General features: G+C 40.2%; 1 protein-coding gene across 4 annotated transcripts in view; it reads right to left on the reverse strand.

Annotated features, from left to right (window-relative positions):
* Window positions 1-21,141, reverse strand: part of MED12L (mediator complex subunit 12L) — a 322,475-nt gene that overhangs the window by 266,661 nt on the left and 34,673 nt on the right. For all 4 annotated transcript variants that reach the window (XM_032345309.1, XM_032345302.1, XM_032345301.1 and 1 more), the window contains exons 4-5: window positions 15,449-15,640; window positions 10,343-10,502 (exon numbers count right to left, since the gene is read on the reverse strand). In XM_032345309.1, coding sequence (XP_032201200.1) covers window positions 10,343-10,502; window positions 15,449-15,640 — 352 coding nt within the window. The remainder of the gene's footprint in view (window positions 1-10,342; window positions 10,503-15,448; window positions 15,641-21,141) is intronic.

Raw genomic sequence — 21,141 nt, forward strand, 5'->3', positions numbered from 1 at the left:
ACAATAAAAACTCATTAAACAACGAGCCTTCTGAAGCACCTTCACACCTCACCTCAACACCATTCCCCACCCCAGTTCCACAGTCACCACTCAACCCATATGAGCAGCCTGGAAAATCTATAAAGCAAACAAGACCCAAAAGTCCAGGATGGAATTCCTGGTTTTCCCACTTTCCCTGGATTTTCTTGGCATCATTTGTAAACTGGTGCTACCCAACAACCTGGGAAGATTTTGTGAGCAGTGTCCCAAAAGAAAACGTAGGTTATCCATCTGTAAACTACAAAAACGTCTAACAGATATTTTCGTTGCATAATACATTCCAGGTGTAAAGGTATCTGCATGTACCAATAGCCAGGAAGGACAAAGAACTACAATATTAAAGAAATTGGGATTCTGATTAGCACTTTCCCATAGAAGGTGATTAGTTATTTCAAGCAGGAGTCAACATCAAAACGGACTAGAAAACAGAGAAACTGCTGAGTGGCAATGGGTTCTTAACAGTAAATCCAAGACTAGTCCAAACCAACAAGACCAGAAGAAACGACAGCAGTAAAGACCAAGAAAATACAGTACACAGATCAAGAAACCTAACTGGCCTGCTCCCAGCTTGCCAGAAAGGAAGACAATTATCTAAGACCAAGAGATACTTTTGAAGATGCAATAAAAAACAAAACAAAAACTTTCCTAAAGCTTACTTAAAGGCTAGACTTCTTCAAGGCCCAGCTCGTATTTCACTCCTTCAGAAAACCTTCCCTAATTTTTCATCTCCCATCATTTCTGATATGATTGCAGATAATTATGTACTGCCAATTGCTCTCTGTTTTAGGGATGCATCTTCTCTCCACAAAAAAATGAGAGCCCCTTAAAGGCAGACAGCACAGCCCCCATTCAGTTAAAATTCCTCACAGCATCTACCCCAATGAGTAAAATCTTCATAAACCTTTTTAACTCAAATCTTACTGAAGTGAAATATAAATTCTTTGAGGGCATTTTTCTAAGAAACTCAAAACGATTCATGGGCAGATATTATCTCTAATTTCATCAAGAACTTAATGACCACACACACACACACACACACACCCCCCACGACCACTATCACACACTAGCATTCAAACTTGAAACAGGCTGTAACGTTTTACTTTGGGAAAAGCAGACATAGGTTTCCACAGAGCAAGGGTAAGTAAGGCAGAGTGATACTACAGCATATTAAACTTGATCAGAACTTTTTAAAGTAAACACAAAATCAAAAATTAACAAAAATACTTTATATTGGGACGCCTGGGTGGCTCAGTTGGTTAAGCAGCTGCCTTCGGCTCAGGTCATGATCCCAGCGTCCTGGGATCGAGTCCCACATCGGGCTCCTTGCTCCACAGGGAGCCTGCTTCTCCCTCTGACTCTGCCTACCATTCTGTCTGCCTGTGCTCGCTCTCGCTCGCTCGCTCTCTGACAAATAAATAAATAAAATCTTTAAAAAAAAAAAATACTTTATATTAAATGGAAAGGTTAGAGATTAATTGGAAACAGAATATAAACTCCAACACATATGCGCCACATACACAGACATGCATGTCTCCATCCATCCACGGACAGAGCCTAGATGCCACACAACCTAGTACCGACAAGCACCTTCAGCACCCAGACCTTGCTTTCTCAATACTGTTCCCCACTAGAAAGAAGTATGGTTCCTTAGGGAAATGACTGCCTGCAGGTCTGAAGCAGAAAAAGATGAGCCTGGCACGTCTTTCTGGGCCAAACTACAAGACAGTGTTCTAAGACAAAAAGGTGTCATGTCAAAAAGGATATAAAAAGCTTGAAAGTTCTTCCACTGGCTAAATTTTTGGACAATCGGAACACTAAAATGAAGAATGAGTGTTAGCTGGTTGTAAAATGCTGAACGGATAATCCGCAATTCCATCCCAATGACTAAAGATAATTTTTTTTTTAAATAAGAAAAAGAAACAAAAAAAAAAAAAGAAAAAGAAACAAACAGAGAAACTCATTTACCATCACTAACCATGTATATATAGCAATTCTTACTCTGAAAATTCATAATCAAAGGAAAAGAATTAAACATTTATTCTACCTTTTTTATAAAGAATTAAAATTTATCACAGTTGATAAGAGAAAGCTCATTTTTACGGGAGAATGCCAACATCAAGCCCTTCCCCAAAAAATAATGATTTGGGGCTTGGTTCATCATTAGATGCTAAAACTTTTAACTCAATTTCTGGGGAACGGGATAGTGGCAGGTGCCAAAGTCATGGCCTACAGGCCCTAATCCTTATACTACAGAATTTTTTATCCAGGTAGCCAGAGCTACCCCACCAATTAAAACCTACTTTTCAGGCCTAAGAACAGAATGAATTTAAAACACTTATAACAAGCACGTCTGTCTAATCTTCAGGGTTATTGCCATAGTAAGCAAATCAGATAGTCCTTTTATGACAAACCAGATATGAGGAACACTGTGAGAATGTGGAGGCAATCTTGACTTGAAACTAAAAGCTTGTCCCTGGAGTCAAAAAAGTTAGTGCTGCAATGTCTTCAAGGGCCTGAAGTGAAAGTAAGCTGGCTGGCTTAGATAAGAAACCAGACTGTCAATTATGTATTCAGCAGCGTTTATTTCAGCAGCCCAAACGGCTCAGTGAATATGTCACAATTTAATTACCCCGTGTGCAAGAAGGGTGGCTACTTCTTCCCTGTGTTTTGGGGGTGATCAGGATAGTGGTTCCGAGAGGACAGTCAACCAAGAAAAGTCTATCCTCCAACACAAATGCCTGTCCCAGCAAAACCTCAGGGGTAGAGAGGAAACAACGGAGTGTCAACAAGGCAGCTCCCTGGGGAGTTCAACCACGAAGCATCTTAAGCGTCTTCTAACCGATCTGGAGCCCCGAAAGACTCCACGCTCATGATAGGTCTTGTCACTTTTCACCATCTTGAATGCCCAACAATTCCTAGCCAGAATTAGAGCTGCTCCTCATGCAGGCAATTTCATCTTCCTCAAGTTTCTATAGCACCCTGGACTTTGCTATGCTATGCCTGTACCCCCTGGCACCCCTAAAAATAAGGGTTCTGATTCCTCTGATGCTGCCCACAACCCTGAAATCCTGCAGCCTGTTTGCTGCCAGCACCCTTCTTCCCAGCGATGCTTCTTGCCTCCAAGGGGCCCTGACCTGCACCACTACTTTCCCCTAGCAACCCCCGCTTTCCCGTAGCAACCCCCGCATCACAACAAGGAGGAAAGACCAAGCACCTAGTGAGTCCAGCTCCAACTGTGCTAGCAGTTACTTAACTCTTGTTTTAAGATTTTTTTATTTGAGGGACGCTTGTGTATCTCAGTCGGTTAAGCGTCTGCCTTCAGCTCAGTTCATGATCCCAACTGCACCCCCAGGAGCCCCAGCAGTTACTTAACTTCTGAGGCTCAGGTCTCTCATATACAAAATGGAATAACAGAACCCACACTGCAAGATTATGATGACAGTATCTGTAAACTTCTCAGCACAATACACAAAATAACTAATAAATACTGGCTAGTTATGGTATAATAAATATTGCCTAGCAGTTGCAGCAAGTAGTTAGAGTCTACCCTTACTGCCCATTTACTATGCGCCAGGAACTGTCCCAAAGCCTTTAGAAGCCTGACTCATTTCTGCCCTAGAAGGTACTGCCAATTATAACTCTCCCCGTGTTATAGACAAGAAACTTAGGAGAAGTGTTACAACAGTAATAGTACTAGGAGGTCCTCCCCTGGCTGCCCACCATCCCCCAGAGAGAACTCTCGCACCCCTAGCACACAAGCTCCTCACAGCCTTCTATCACCGCCCCACTGGTAACTAATGCACAAGAGGAGAAAACCCCCGGCAGTTCCACAAATCCAACTGTTTGAGGACCCTGTTTCTCTGCAGACACCATCTGTTTGCCAGAAGTGCCCTTCCCTGCACAACCTCCCCCAATTCTGTCGAAACGCCTCTTCTTTCAAAACGGCAGTCAAACGTCACTTCTCTGTGGATCTCCGTGGCTTCCTGTCCTTGGGACTCCCTCTGCATTTAATTCATTTCACGATCCGCTCTCCCTTCCCTTTCTTATACTTGGATTGTGTGGCTATCCGCCCCACCCCAAACCATGAACACCTAGAGGGCAATGATTACATTCTCTGTCCGTCCTCACTGACCAGCAGTGTCGAGCACAGGCTCCTGAACCTACTTTGGACACGTACACTGAGGGGCTTTGCGCACCCACACGCACATCCATGCCCCCATCTGTGAAATGGGAATAAAGTATCTCTCTCACAGAGTATCTGAATAAATCAGAAAACGTACACAGAACCTCAAGACGGTTACTAAGAAATGGGGGATGTGGTATCACAGCACACCACAGAAGTCCTGGGAGACGTAGAGAGGGAAGGATTCTTCCCACATGAGCCAACAGGAAACACAGCAAAGGGATGAGGAATGCCCAAAGCTGAAAAGCTCCCTCAAGTAACGGACATCATTTTCAAAGCACATGTCCAGAGTTAATTCAGTCTAACACTGGAAAAAGCACCACGTTCCTGCTCTCTACAGTGCGGGGCATTTGGTAACTGCTCAAGAAATGCTAACCGCCACCATGACAGCAATGATGGCAGTAAGCGCCACAGTTCCGATGACTTGGCTTAGCAACAACAGGACTCCTCCATGGAACATTCCTACAAATCAATGCACAAAGTCTGCGTTATTTACTCTACAGTCATATCTCCTAGTCTGTTTAAGACTTTCCTGCATTTCCTAACTCTAAGTTTTACTTTTTTAAGTATTAGCTAGCCCATTTTAAATGCTTTCTCTGGGGAGCTCAAAAAATCTTAACATGACTAAACAATCTTATTTTAAAAACAAAACTTCACTCAACTCTAAAAAATATCTGAAACCAACTACCATTACATCTGGGGTTCTTTCCCTTGAGTCTGTAACACTAACTTATTTGATAGCATTTACTAAACATCCTGTCTACCTATAACATCTTGTTTTTTGGCTTTCATAAGGGCTGAGAATTATAACCCCTTCCTCTAAGCTGCCCTACTTTAAAATCTCTGCCCTGATGTTACAGTATGTCCAGGTCAAATATTTCTTTACCTGCCTTGAAATGACACATGAAAACTCACCCAGGAACCCAAGGCCCCTCTCACTTTTCTCACTTTGGGGTACACACTATACTGGGGAGGCCTTTGCCTGCTGTAAGCTCCCCAGGGCAGTAACCCATTTAATCCACAGTTTAGATCTGTAACTCTTTGCATAATGATAGTGACAATCTCTGTGTTGCTTCATTTAAAGAATTTACACGACGGGCCTGCTCCCTTGTTGTTGTTAGCCCACTTAACTTTAGGGAAAACTCTCTTCAATAAAATCAAACAGCAGTGCTTTATAGCTCTGTTCCAACACTGAATGTGGGAACTGAAAATAAAGCATATGTTTCTATTACAAAGGAATAAAGGCCATTTCTACTGAAAACACTTTACAAATCCTAAGAACAATCATCAAGACAACAGAAGTCATAAAACCACTGCCAGGAAAAGGTGACACTTGGTAGTCAATCTTGCCCCAAATGTGCTGAATGATTCTTTTCACCATCAAAGCCAGAACACAGAACCTATTACTGCAAAGTTAATCTTCTGCAGTGTATGCAATTTAATCCAATTCAACACATACATATGTGTGTAGTTGCTTGGCTGTATAGCTTGCTTGGAATGTGAAACTTGCTACATTATGGCTAGGTCTACACAGCCAAATGCTTCTAAATGTACTGCAGAATTTGCTTAAAGAAGCTGAAGAAAGTGCTTAAGACAAAGCAGAGAGTGAGGGGTTATCAGGTGTAACAGGGTGACAGAAAACCAAGATCAGATCACTGAAACCATGTGCTCTCAGCAGATAGTAAAAATAGTATGCTAGGGGCACCTGGGTGGCTCAGTGGGTTAAAGCCTCTGGCTTCAGCTCAGGTCATGATCCCAGGGTCTTGGGACGAGCCCCGCGTCGGGCTCTCTTGCTTAGCAGGGAGCCTTCTTCCTCCTCTCTCTCTGCCTGCCTCTCTGCCTACTTGTGATCTCTGTCTGTCAAATAAATAAAAAATAAATAAAATCTTAAAAAAAAAATAGTATGCTACATGCATTTTATAACACATGTAAGAATATAGAAAAATGAAGTAAATATCTACACATAGTTAAATTAGCTTTTAACCACAAAAGGTAAAGCATTGCTTTGGAGTGAAGAAACCCAGGAGGCACCACCTTACCCAAAAGATCAAAGTTACCGCCACTAGTACCAGGACAATGTAATCCGATGCACTGAGAGGCTTACCGCATCGCTTCCATGGTATTCCTACCAAAAGTACATAACCTGAACCTAGTCAAGAGGAACTGAATAAATGCAAACCAAGGGACATCTTACAAAATAGCCAGTCCAGCCCCTCTAAAAATATCGAGAAAAGCAAAGGCCAAAGAACTGTTCTTGATTAAAAGAAAACTAAGAAGACATGAAATGAAAGGCAACATGGATTGGATCGGATCAAGGTTGAGAAGACTGCTGGAGGGAGAGACTAAGGATTCTGCTTTAAGTCGGTAGTCACTTAGTGCAGAGCTGCAGTGAGTAAAGCCCAAAGCTCTTCCCAAGATGCTGGACCTAAGAGGTTAGGGATCAACTCCCAAAATTTATGCATTTTTTAAAAATATTCTTATATTTAGCATTAAGCATTTTTTAGGTCAAAGTTTTTATACTCTACCACAAGAAATGGTATATTAGGCATTCGTTCTTCATGGATTTGACATTCACATTTACAAATGCACAAGAATAGGGGTGCTTGGGTGGCTCAGTCAGTTAAGTGACCAACTCTTGTTTTTGGCTCAGATCATGATTTCAGAGTCATGGGATCAAGCCCTGCATTGGGCTCCACATTGCTTGTGGAGTCTGCTCAGTATTCTCTCTCCCCCTCTGTACCCACCACCTGCCCAGTTACGCTATTTAAAAAAAAAGAAAAAAGGAAAAAAAACACAAGGATAATCATAAAGACCAATGAGCTACGGGTCATGATCCCACTCTCGGGATCAAGTCCCAGGTCGGGTTCCCTGTTCAGCGGGGAGTCTGCTTCTCCCTCTGACCATCTCCCCTCTCATGCTCTCTCTCTCTCTCTCTCCCTCTCTCTCAATAAGTAAAATCTTTAAAAAAAAAAAAAAATGAGCTGTAATACTCTCTAAACAGAGTCAAAAAAACAGATTCACCTGTGTTATGTGTCTTACAAAAGAAAACACAGCTAGTAGGTGAACTTAATCAACGATCTATCATGGGTATGCAAATAATAAAAATTTTAGCTCTGGAAGAAAAATGCAAAATAATCCCCCTCCCCCACAACTAACTGGTTACACTAATAAGGAAATTAATGATGAAAGTAATGAAGGCAAGTAGTCTCTGATGTTCTTAGCTAGAAACTGGAGCTAGGCTTCCTTCCATTTGGTAGAGGAAATCATGTGGTTCTGGTGATAAACTATCTGAGACTCCTAAAAATTCTACCTATTTGTTCTTTGCAAATGATGAGGATCTATCAGACTTTTATTTGTCCTAAAATTCTGTCTCATTGGGCAGAATCATTCCTGTATGATCACCTTTCCCCCCTTCTTACAACGGTTAAAATCTCAAGGAAAACACTGACAGAACAAGTTACAAAACCAGGAAAAGAACTTAGGAAAGGAGGAGTGGTCTGTATAATTAATGATGCTACAAGGGTCAAGGATTATGAACTGGGACAAAGACACACACGCTTCAGACCTCATTATTCCTTTATCTTACAAATTACTGAACACCTTCTGTATGCCAGGTACTCTCCTAGGAGATTTAGTATGGAACAAGTCTGACCACTTCTCAGGCAGAAATGTTACAGTTGGGAGTGAGTGTACATTAAGTAATCAATAAAATTTAAAATATAACATGGTAGGTGGTACTAAGTTATGAAGAGAGAGTGACGGAGAGAGGACATTTTGGCTGGAGTGATCTGAGAAGGCTTCTTGTAGGAAGTGCCATCTGGGTTAACACGCAGTGCGTGGAGGCGGACAGACATCTGGAGGCTGGAAGGAGAGGCCGCCGTGTGCGCCGACTGCTCATGCTGGCGGGGGTACACATCGGAGTGCGGATTCTGAGCATAAAGTGCAACACGATTTAAGTTCTAGCAGGAACATTCTGGCTACAGAGCAGAAAGCTGTCATTAGAGAAGAATGAAACCAAGACCAGCTAGAGGCCAGTGCCACAGCTCTGGCAAAGGTGGAGGTGGTTGCTCAAACCAGAGGACAGCAGCAGTGGGAGGAGGAAGACATTCTTGGGCTGGGACTGGACTTTCAAAGTAAAGCTGACAGGACTGCTGAGAGGCTGAATGTAAAATTTTGAGAGAAAAATAAAAGCCCAAAATGACAATAGGGCTTTTATCCTTATCGACCCAGTGACTACATAGAACATTTACTAAGGAGAAGACTGAAGAAAGAAGGAGCAAGGTTAGGGATGGCGGGAAATCAAGATTTTGATTGTATATACTAGACTTCAGATGCCCATTCGTCATCAAAGTAGAGGATGCTAGTAAGCAACTAGATATTCAGACTCTGGACAGAAGTATTAATAAATGCTCTCGCTCTCTCACCCACGTTCGTGTGTGCGTGCACTCTCTCTCTTTCTCTGTATATATATATATATATGAATCACATATACGTGTTTTTGTATATGAATGAAGAAAAGTTGGAGAAGGAAAATATGAAGGAGAGAAGCAACTTGAATTTTTATTGTGTCTATTTTGACATTATTTGCAAATATAAGAATGTAGAGCTTCAGTAATTTAAAAAAAAGGGCATTTCTTTGGTCTCTCCCTATAAAATAATAAGCTGATGAAAACAATCTCAAGCATAGCATTAACAACACTGCTACCAAAACAGCACTCAGAGATCACCACTACTCACTTTGTGGATTCTTTTCCCCTATTCGTTTAAATATACACACAATACAGTTTTGTTAACTTTGAAATACAGTTCATCTTTGTTTTAGCAAACCTGAGCTCAAAATGTGGCAGGCATGGAATTGAGCCATGTTTTCTGTTTTGTTTTGATTAACTTTCCGTGCTTTTAGAGTGGGCTTCACTGTCCAGTTCCCCAGGACCACCCACCATGCCCAATAACCTCACACCTTGACTCACTTGTTTAGGACACTGCCTGGCATCTGAGGACATTTGCACTTTCTGACCCTGCTCCTCAGAGCCTTGTAGCTGGGGTCCCCCTTATAAAATCATAAGCACATTTCCATTTCATAAGGAATTATTTCTAAACCTAATCTTTGAGTGGACATCTTTATGTGTAATCTTCAGCTCTTTGTGTAATTCCTTAGTGGAGAATCCAGTCTTTTACTAAGCATGTTTTAGCACCACCTCAAGGAGTCACTGTCTAGTCACCAAAAGAGAGAAGATGGACTCAAAACAGTTTACCTTCAGTTCTTTCAACAAATACCTATCATGATCATGGGCCAGTGCAGGTGCGAGAGAGGGGTGAGAGAGACAGCAATTTTTTTCAAGATAATTTCGAATAGCCAAACAAGCTGTGAATAAAATAAGAATACCCAAGAACACAAATGGGCAGAAGGGGGATAGAGGAATATTATTTAGGTAGGTGGCCAAAGCAAACCTCTTGAGGAAATGGCCTTCGAGCCAAAGGCTCTGAGAAGAGGAGACGTGGCAATGCCAGAGAGATGAGCAGCCCAAGTACAGATGAGAAGAAATGCAGAAGCCTTCAGAAAGGATGAAGTGTGACATGTCAGATGGGAGAAGGAAAGCAATGTGACCAGAACATCACAGAAAGAGGGAGCAAGGCACAGAAGGCCTCGGTGGCCACAGGAAAAAAATCTGGATCTTCATCTTAAGTAAGAAGGTAGTAAGAAGCTATTGATGAGGCATAAACAGGGACATGATGTGATTGGATTTAGGCTTAGTGATCAACGTAGTAATCTAGAACCAACAATACAAGGAGCAGAAGGAAAAGAAGGGAAACTAGTTAGGAGGCCGCCACCTTATCCAGCCAAGAGATGCCAGCGGCATGAACCAGCGTTCCAGCAGCTCTGGTGGTGAGAAGCGTTTAGATGCAGGACATATTCTGGAGGTAAGAGCAATGATTTACTGATGAAATCAGGATCCTTGGCCGGGTGAACAAGGAGTCCTCTGCGTGCCATGAGGGATTTCTAGCCTCCTCATGGACCTCCTCAGTATTCACCTCACTGGGCCATGGCTAGAGCTTGCCAGCAACAACTCCTGGTATAGTCGCGATGAAATGCAAAATGTATCGTCCTCTCTCACTTACCCAAATTAGGATCAGTAGCCTGACGTTTCTTAATTTTAGCTTCAGAAATAGCAGAATAATAGGCACAGGTCATCTTGATCAGCCACGTTGCTCGAACCATTGGCACTGAATATTTAGCTAAATATGCAAAAACATCTTCTTTTTTACTAAGGATTGGAACCTAAAAAGAAATAACATATTTATAAAAATCACATACTATGTTCATCATGAGGTCAACCTACAGAAACGGAAAGCAAAAGAAAGACACTAAGTCTCTGCTGCCTTTAAGAAAGCATATCCTTGATGGATTTTCAAACAGCACATTCAGCTTCAAAACCAAAAACTTTAAGCAAACATTCATTAAAAGAATCAAAACTATGTTTAACACACTGACAACAGTTTTATCAGTTGTGCTCTCTTATTTATAAAAACAAATTACTTTCAAATTCTCAGATGCTGAAAGCTATTCATCAACAAAATAGGAAAAATAATTTCATGACAGTACTCCAAAGAGTTTTATCTCAAAACCGGAAGGGATGATCAAGTGAAAAATTGTGCCCACTCCACATTTCATCAAAGAACACTTTTTTTGGGGGGCGGGGGTATAAAGCTTTCTGGCTGTAACATTCATAATAACAATTTCTAGAAAGCTTCTAAAGTGCCTTTAGCCCAAAATTTAAAATAGAGGCCAAAATGATGGATCAGTGAATCTGCCTAATAAACCCTGAGCTAGAAATAGCTGGTTAATTAATTCACTGGTAGAAAGTAGGCACTTGAGGCAGTTCATTATTTCTTCTAAACCGCGAAGGTATACTATTTAGCAAATTAGTATCCCAACGTACCACTGAATGTTTCAAAGAGTTATCCCACTCTTCTAGAATTCCTCATAAATACCCTAGGAACAGGCCAGTCATCTACATATGATCTATTCCATTTATGAATGTAGAGTACAACAGTGGACAGAGGACCTCGGCCATGGTGCCCAGAATGGGAGCAGTCAGCATCCGCTACTCCCCCTACCACCTCTGTGCTCTGGTCCTAGCCCCCAGCCTCCCCGGCTCTTTATTTATGAATGTGATAATACCAACCCAACCCTGTCCACCCCACAGGGTGATTAGAAGGGTAAAGTAAAAGAATGGCATGTATCAAAACTAGAATAGTTTTTATTTTGTTACCAATTCCAAAGATTTCTGGGTACTGGACGAAGTATGTTCCAAGCCATGGACCTGACCCTGTCCTAAAAGGATCCAGGACACTGCAACCATGGCTATCAAGAGCCCTGGTCTCTATGGGCCACACTCCAGCTTGATTTTGTGGTGGATATCAAAAAACTTCAAAGCAGCTGATTGTTACAGCATGGCATTTTTCTTAGTCAAATCCTCCTTTAGACAGTAGATATTTTGCATCACTCATACGTTGTAAATTTGACTGTTCACAAGCTTGGAACCAAGTGTGATCCCAAAATTAAAGGAGAAACTGTTTTTGTACACAGCCCTTTAAAACAACCTATTTCACTTGGTTCTTAGCAAAGAAACATTCAAGCTACCCCAGTGCTGAAGGAAAAGCTGTCTGGCTGGACACTGAGTTGCAGCTGTCCATACACTGTCTTTCAGGCGTAATTTAATAGACTTTTGGTCACGTATGGTTCCTGCCTTGGGTGCTGACTTTAAACATAACTGCCATGGCAGAGGCAGCTACACCTCAAAAACATACCTAATAGGGAGATGAAAGTCACACAGGCCAAAGCTGTTAAGGCTTCCTCTCTGCAGACCACAGTGAGACATTTTAACAAGAAAATCTCCTGAAAATTTTGTTTACAAGGCACGTCTTTCATGCAGCACAAGACTCTGGGTTTATAGACTATTGCTGAAGCCAGGGACAAGAAAAGCACAGGCTTATATACTCCGTGCAAGACCTGAGCTGCTGCTCTTCACTAGAACATACAGTATGAAGAGTTAAATTTTACTTGTCAAGGTCAGGTTTCCGCTCATTCAGATGGACGAACAGAGTACAAGATCAAGGCCTAAAAAATTAGGCAAATGCAAAAAAATAAATGTAGCATCTCTGAAGAAACATTACTAATAGCTCTTTTATAGATGCCCAAAGGATTTCTTTTGAACAAACAACTGACAGGAGGAAAATAAAAATTTAAACATACAAAATGTTTCGATGGAACAGCAAACAGAGCTAAGCCACAGGTCATACCATTAACAAGCTAAGGCAGGTATGCCAGCTCATTGTCCTTATTGGCAGAACCCCATAAGACATGGTTGACTCAAATCAAGGGATTTAAAATTCAGAAGAACATATGTGAAGGTTACTTAAATAAGGAAGAAGACACGTATTGGTGGTGTTATCAAATTTACAGTTTGGACCAACTCAGGAAGGAAATTATGTTTACAGTGACATAGTTTATACGAAGTTTATAGGAAGTCATACTTTTGTTACAGTCATGGATTCCATTTGCAGCAAAGAAACCAACTGGCTTTATCTTGTAACTGAACGTAGGCAATCACTGGACAGCTGTTACACTTCTGAATCAAGCTAGAGCTGCATCTAAGCAGGGAATGGAAACTAAGACACCTAGCATATGATGATTTTTCATCCACAAAAGGGCTGTATCACCTTGTAGCGCCTTTCCCCTCGGATGAACATCACTGTCAACACGCTCTGTGTTCACCAAGCAGATGCAGAGGCAAAAGGAAACTCCAGAGACCACAGTAATCAATGTCACCTGAAGTGAACCTGTTCTACCTAGAGAACTGTCCAGGAGCCAGAAGGATATCCCTAGAGGCTATAAGTCTATTTTTCCAAATCTACCTACGACCATGATTGAGTTAAAAGGCCTTTTACTGGCCATTCTTGACCTCTCCGTGGTTAAATATTGAGAGTGCTGAGTTGTAAAACAATGGAAAACCAAGCCCAGAAACTTGACCTATCCCAAACAGGAAACTACTCTGAACTCTAGAACAGAGCTCGAAGAGGACTCACGATTTTAGCAGGAAAATTAAGGCTGCCTGCATAAAGCCACCTGATAGATAAATACCAGAAATTAAAGAAGTATTTGAACCTTCTAGTATGAAGAACATGCAGAGAACACAATCTCTGACCCAGCTCTATAAGAGTTTTTGCCATCTCAGGAATATGATATGCTGAGGAGGGAAGAGGGGAAAACAGAGGGACTCTCCAAACGCCCAAGAAATGACTACTTCAGGGCACAGTAAATAGTCCAAAAAAAAAAAGTTTAACTTTGCACAGAATTAACGTCAGGGCTTACCTGAGGAACACCTGACTTGGCCAGAGGCAGCTCCTAATAAAGAGAACAATGGCTAATACACTGCATTGTGATTCATTTCCCTCCTCAAAGATGAGCAGCCACTACACCCATACAGCAAGGGCATCAATTTCTCACCTGTATCTGCTTTCAGGAAATATTCAAAAAAGGAATTCTAAAAGCTATTTAAAAAAAAAAAAAAAAAAAAGGATGGGACGCCTGGGTGGCTCAGTTGGTTAAGCAGCTGCCTTCGGCTCAGGTCATGATCCCAGCGTCCTGGGATCGAGTCCCTCCTTGCTTGGCAGGGAACCTGCTTCTCCCTCTGCCTCTGCCTGCCATTCTGTCTGCCTGTGCTCGCTCTCTCTCCCTCTCTCTCTGACAAATAAATAAATTAAAAAAAAAAAAAAAGGAAAACCTAGAAAGAAAGATGTCAGGCTGGCTGCATGGGAACTGAAGGTCCGCCCCAACATGGAGGGTGTGAACTATTGATAGAAAGCCATCAAATACCAAAGGATGCCCTGCGACTGATAGGGCCTTCAGATACAATTTACAGGTCATCGTGGGCCCCCTGGTACATGTTCACTGCCAGGAAAGAAATGCCACACGGTTCAGCCTGTGTTGAGACAGGTACAACCTGAGTAACAAGAGGCAATTATGCTGATTGCTGTGCTTTTCAAGGGTTTCAGTTGCCTTTAATCACAAGGCAACACAATGCCACAGCGGCACTAGGACCAAAGAAAGCCAATGGGAGCTACAGGCTATTTTCAGAAAGTTGCTTTAGAAAACAAATACAGAAAGGAGCTCTGCTTTAAACCAGGCCTGCATCACACTTGTTAATAGCACTATCAAGAACAGAAAATGGACACCCTTACGACGAAAGGGTTTCAGGCCAGATGAGAAAGACACGTGGAATGATTTCAAAGGTGTGCAAGAAGACAGAGATCGCTGGAAGCTATAAATAAACCTGCCATTCTGTTCTAAAACTTTTTCAAAGAAGTTTTTCAAGCACACCCAGAATCGCTATCTTACTTGTTAGGAAGGAGGCTTAGCTTACAGCATTTGGATTGGTACTTTTCAAGTCAAGGAAGTAACATCAAAGCAAGAATTTCTGAATGACACATTCTGGACATCCTGGCCTAAGGAAACCGAAAATACAATGAAGTCTTATTGCCTACTCTCGATTTAAAAAACTCGTCTAGGGGCACCTGGATGGCTCAGCCATTAAGCATCTGCCTTCGGCTCAGGTCATGATTTCAGGGTCCTAGGATCACTCCCCGAATTGCATCGGGCTCCCTGCTCAGCGGGAAGCCTGCTTCTCCCTCTCCCTCTCACTGTGTCTCTGTCAAATAAATAAATAAAATCTTTAAAAACAATAAAATAAAATAAAATAAAAAACTCGTCTACCCAAAGTCTACATGAGGCGCCAGGGTGGCTCAGTCAGTTAAGTGGCTGCTTTCAGCTCAGGTCATGGTCCCAGGGTCCTGGGCTCCAGTTCCACTTCCCGCTCCCTGCTCAGTGGGGAGCCTGCTTCTGCCTCTCCCACTCCCTCTACCTCTTCCCCAGCTTGTGCTTGCTCTCTTGCTCACTCACTCTCTCGCTCTCAAATAAATAAAATCTTAAAAAATAAAGTCCACATAAATTGCTTCCTGTGTGGAACGTTTAGGTCAAGATGTGCTAGGAACCACATTGCCATCCAAATAAAGGGAGAAAACAGCACATGTGCAGCACACACCTGGTTCAGTATACCTGACACTGAAAGAACGGGGGAAAGAAGTATATACTTGGACATTAGCTCCAACATCGTGATTTCTAGAGAAGACCATAATTAAAACAATGTAAGAAATACTTGATACCTTTTTTGCCAAAATAGCAAGTGGTTTATTTCCTGCTAAGTCAGAGAACCAACTATGAATTGCACTCTGGGATCGAGCAGTAACCAGCCAATAATTATCTTTAGCATTAACTTGTGGTTTCTTCTTTCCGGTGTCCTGGAAAGTGTTAAGCTTTAGTTTCTCAGCTAATATACTGCTGAAATAAGCTCCAATCTGTGGAAACGAGAGAAAAAAAAGAAGAAGTTTGAAGACAATATGTATGTTAGTAATATATAGTAGTATTTCATTTTTGCTTTAGGAGAATATCTTTAAGCAACCCATGAGAAAATAAAATGGCAATTTAAGTCCTTGAAGCCAAGAGTTGTGATTTCCTTACACTAACATAATGCAAAAACCCCCACAGCATTTTTGTTCCACTATTAACAAGTGGTTCAAGGAAAAAAGAAGAGCCTTTGAAAATCTCTGAGAAGATGAAATTAATTACATCCTGAATAAATTTCAAGACAATGGGTTCTGCTTTAATCTTCAGCTGTACTTCTTTTTCAGACTACATCCACATTTGGAGAGAATGTGTTTCCTGAGAGGTGTTGCACACAAAAGCAGAAAGTCTAGTAATCACACAGTAATCATTCTTTTTCTGGTTTCATCTTAATAGCATATATTTTTGGAAAGGAAAATTCTGTATTTATACTCAGTGCTTTTAAAAAGAGTTTAGAAAATTTATTTAAATGGAAAATTACAAACGGTTCAATTAAATTAAGTATTCAACATTTTTAACTGGACTGCCAAGTTAAGTTGGAGTACATGGGTTTCAAGAGAAAGCTAGTGTTACCTGCTCTGAATGGAATAAAGTAGCAAAGGGAGTTCCTGTGAATGTCTGTGGCATCTTCGTATTAATCAAACTAAAGAAGGACAAAAGAGGAAGAAAGGCCCAAGAAGGAAAGGGATAAATAACTAAAAATTAAGTGAATCCACAGAAAACTTGTTGGAATTTCCAAGAATCTATTTCACTCCCTGGGAATTGTTTACTAATATGATTCAAACAACAAGTAAGGTTAGCAGACAGTGACAACCATGATTAAAATAAAATACCTACCCTGGTGAAGCACAATAAGAATCACTACCTTAGTTAATGCTCATGAGTCAAGAAACAATTAGTGTGTAGATTGGAACACAGTTGTAAACAATTAGTCAAGTTTATCTACCAGGGTAGAAAGCTAGTACAATTTTTCCTACTGTTAACGGGAATTCCTCAACCCTTGTGATTTATGGACAATAAAAAAAAAGTCTATTTGGTGTGTTTAATAAAATATGGTAATAAAAAATTAGAATTAGGAAAAAAAGATCTGAGCTTTGTTGTTTTTTTTTTTCCCCAACAAACTTCATGGTGTGTTTTCTTAAGAAAATGTTTGCAAAATGTTTAAACAGGAACTAGATTAAATGCAAAAATTTAGCAAAACCAGTTGTTTAGGAAAAAGCAGCCAACAGCAAACTGTTTAATTTTAAATCTCTCAATCAATATTTGGTCTTTATACCAAAAACTTAAAACGCCTACTTACACCGATTGTTTAAATTTAAAAGGTCTCTTACTTGCAATTATATAGGAGTATTTTAATCATAATAAACAAAGGTATAAAGATTTTTTTTAAAGTAGTCAGCAATCTGCTATGCAACTATAATTTTTGTATTTAATAACAATGGAACATGTTACTGTACGTGCATTTTACATTCTAACAAACCTCGGGAACCACTGCACACTGCAAACCAAGTCAAAATTCCCTAATAAAGAGAAAGCAAAAAAACAAACAAACAAAACAAAACATAACCATACACTGAATTTTATATTCACATTATTCCAAACCTAAAAAAGTAAAGAGTCTCATTCCCCAAGTCCCAATGCCTACTTCTGCAAGTAACCACATTGGTTAGTTTCATAATTATGTCTTTTCCAGTGTTTCTTCGGTTGAAGAAACAAACAAGAGTATATTACTTTCTCTTTTTTTACATGTATTCCTCTTTGTGTACATTTAGTAAACGTCTGAGAGCCTTCTACATCTGTATACAGAGAATTTCTTGTTAACTTTCACAAATGTACTGTGTGGGTGTACCACATTGTATTTAATCAAACCCCTGTAACTGGACATTTGGAGTGTTTTCCCCAAACTTCTGCTATTACAAATCACATTAAAATGAATAACTTGCTTGTTATCTCACACACGTACAGCTACAGATTTCAGATAAATTTCCAGAAAACTGATCGTACAATTCTATAATTTCAATCAGCATTGTTAAATTGTCCTCCATAAGCTTCATACCAATTTGCACTCCCTCAGACAAGGTAGGAGAGATAAAGTTTAATTTAAAACTTGTTTCCATCCAACCAAAGCGATTTTGAAAGTAATTCATTTCAGAAGAAAATGGAAAAAAGTTTAGGGAATACACTATAGTTCATGTATTCCATATTTATAAGCTCAAATTCCCTTCAGAAGGTTTGAATCCCTGAGTAAATCTCACCGGAAGGATTGGCAGCAGAAGCTGTAATGGGTGTTATTTCCATTTATTCAGTTATTTAAATTGACATAAAACTTGATACAACAGAACAATTTGGCAGCTCACATCAAGAGACACACAGCATTCGTACTGTTATGGGCTGAACTGTGTTCCCCCAGACTTCGTATGCTGAAGACCTAATCCCCAATGTGACTGTATTTGGAGACAGGGCCTTTAAAGAGGTTGAGGTCAACTGAAGTCATAAGGGCAGGGCTTAATCCAATGGACTGGTGTCCTTGTAAGAAGAAACACCCAATATACATACATCAAGAAAAGAACCTGTGAGGACAGAGCAAGAGGCCAGGCTTGCACAAGCCAAGGAATGAGCCCTCGGAAGGATCCAGACCTGCTAACACCTTGATCTTGGACTACCAGCCACCCTGACTGTGAGAAAATAAATTTTTTTCTCAGAAAATTAAACTTCTGTTGCTTAATCCACCCAGTTTGTGGTATTTTGTTATGGCAGCCCAAAGAGACTAAAATGCCTACTACCCAAGTAAGTATGCTTCTGAAAATTTATCCAAAAGAACATAAGCTGTACGTTCAAATAGGACTATACCCTCTTCATAAATAACCATAAGAAGTTGGCAACAGTCTACTTGGTATACACCAACAGTTTCTAGTCATTATAGCATAAATGATGGAATGTTATCTGTCCATTAATAATTATGAATATGAATACTTCAGCCTAAAGGAAAAGCATATACAAAATAATGCTACTTTAAAAAAAAAAAATTGGAAGACAAAAAAATTTTGAAGGTGGATGGTGGTGACAAGTTACACAACAATATGAATGCACTTAATGCCAAAGAACTGTACATTTTAAAATGTTAAGGGGCACCTGTGTGGTTCAGCATCTGACTCTTGATCTCAGGGTCATGAATTCAAGCCCTGTGTTAGGCTCCAATAAATAAAATAAAATAAAATGGTAAAATGGTAAATTTCATATTACATATATTCTACCACAATTCAAAAAAAGAAAACCAATTACAACATAAATATAATTATGACTGTGATGTTAAAAAGTGTATGAAAACTGGAAAAAGAACAAAAAAACACTGTTCAGTTGATGAGGTTATCTGCAGAAAATGCATCTGTTTTCTTTCACATTGTTTATGTATTTCAGTTGATTAGCAAATTGTCAAGTATACTAGTGTTTATGTGTACATGTGCACACACAGATCTTAAATTATGCACAAATCTCTAACAGTGATTATCTCTGGGGAAGGAGAAGAAAGTACATTTGTTTGATTTTGTTTGTGTAATGCTTTCAATTTAATAGAAGTATTTCAATATTCAGAAAATAAAAATAACTCAAAAAGGAAGAGAAAAACCAAACCTTAAAAGAATACAAAAAGAAGCAAATAATTCCACTTAAATATTGATTATTAATATAACCACACAGAGAAGAGATTTAATTCAAGAAAATTTTTAAAACAACATTCTGACTATATACTGTAATGAAAATTAGTCTAACGACAAAAACTATAATACAAAAATTATAAATTTTCCATAGTAATTTTGTGGTTGGAGTAGCATTACTACAGTTTATTCTGGAACTTTTTTATGTGTATTGTAAGTCAGAGTAAATAAATAAATATACCGAATTTACTAAAAGGGTTCTCACTTTGGGAGAAATGAGATTCAAAGATGGGACAGGAAAGAGGAAAAACCCTGGGGTATTGGGTAGGTAGATGGATGCAAGGAAGGAAGAAAAAGGAGACAAGACAGGAGAAGAGAAGAAACAAATCTCTACATTGTTTCCCATCTCTGTCCACTGAAAGGACCTAGAAGTTATGATACTCTAGTTGCAAAGAGCATGCCAAGTCTCCAGCCCTGGGCTGCCGCACAGAAAGAACATGAATCTGTAATATGTTACTGTATCAAAGGTAAGGAAGTCTCAAAGAATGATGGGGATGTCAAAAGTACCCAAGATGTAGGTTAAAGGCGCCCCCTGGCCAAGTGAGAGATAATTTAAACATCAAAAAGAGAAAAGATGACACATCAAATTTTAAAAGAGTCCTGGAGTTCAAAGTGATACTAAAAAATGGGATGTCAGGGCACCTGGGTGGCTCAGTGGGTTAAAGCCTCTGCCTTCGGCTCAGGTCATGATCCCAGAGTCCTGGGATCAAGCCCCACATCGGGCTCTCTGCTCAGTGGGGAGCCTGCTTCCTCCTCTCTCTCTCTGCCTGCTTCTCTGCCTACTTGTGATCTCTCTGTCAAATCAACAAATAAAATCTTAAAATAATAATAATAATAATAATGGGAAGTCAGGGCACCTGGCTGGCTCAGTGGGTAGAGCATCCAACTCTTGATCTCAGGGTCCTGAGTTGAAGCCCCATATTGGGTGTGGAGATTACATTAAAAAAAGAAAAATGGAAGTGTCTGGGGTACCTGGATGACTGAGTTGTGAAAGCATGCAACTCTTAATTTCAAGGTGGTGAAGAGTTCAAGCCCCACATTGGACGTGGAGCCTACTTGAAACAAAATAATAAAAAACAGAAATAAATTTTTAAATGGGGTGTCATTTCACAAAAGAATGCCAACTAATAGATGTATGAGAAAGAACAACTGGAAAAGCAGCATTTTGCAACCACCAGAAAAATAACTCATTCAGCCAGCATTATCAATTGATGATACAATCACAAGATGAAATTGTATCAAAGAATAGCATATTCGTTTGGCCTCAAAGTATCACCCTACAGAGATTACTACAAGGAAAAGACAACTACTTTTACAATGTAAAGTGACAGCAGACACCATCTTCCATGATCAAACGTAGAACAACCAATAACAGGGCAAACTGGCACTGCATATCTTCTGATACACAATATGGTCTTCTTGCCAAAAATATATAACCTGAATCTCATCATGAAAAAACAGTAAGACAAACCTAGAATGCAGGATTAGAATATAGGAAAATAACTGGGGGCGCCTGGGTTGCTCAGTTGGCTGAGCATCTGCCTTCGGCTTGGGCCATAATCCCAGGGTACTGGGATCCAGTCCCAGATCAGGCTCCTTGCTCAGCAGGGACCCTGCTTCTTCTCCCTCTCTCCCTTGCCCTACTTGTGCTCACTCTCTCTCTCTCAAATAAAATCTTTAAAAAAAAAAAAAAAAGACAACAGGACAGAAGCTCTTTCGAAAGCCCCTCCTCCTCCCAAAAA

This window comes from Mustela erminea, chromosome 1, assembly GCF_009829155.1.
Source record: "Mustela erminea isolate mMusErm1 chromosome 1, mMusErm1.Pri, whole genome shotgun sequence".
NCBI classification, from domain to species: domain Eukaryota; kingdom Metazoa; phylum Chordata; class Mammalia; order Carnivora; family Mustelidae; genus Mustela; species Mustela erminea.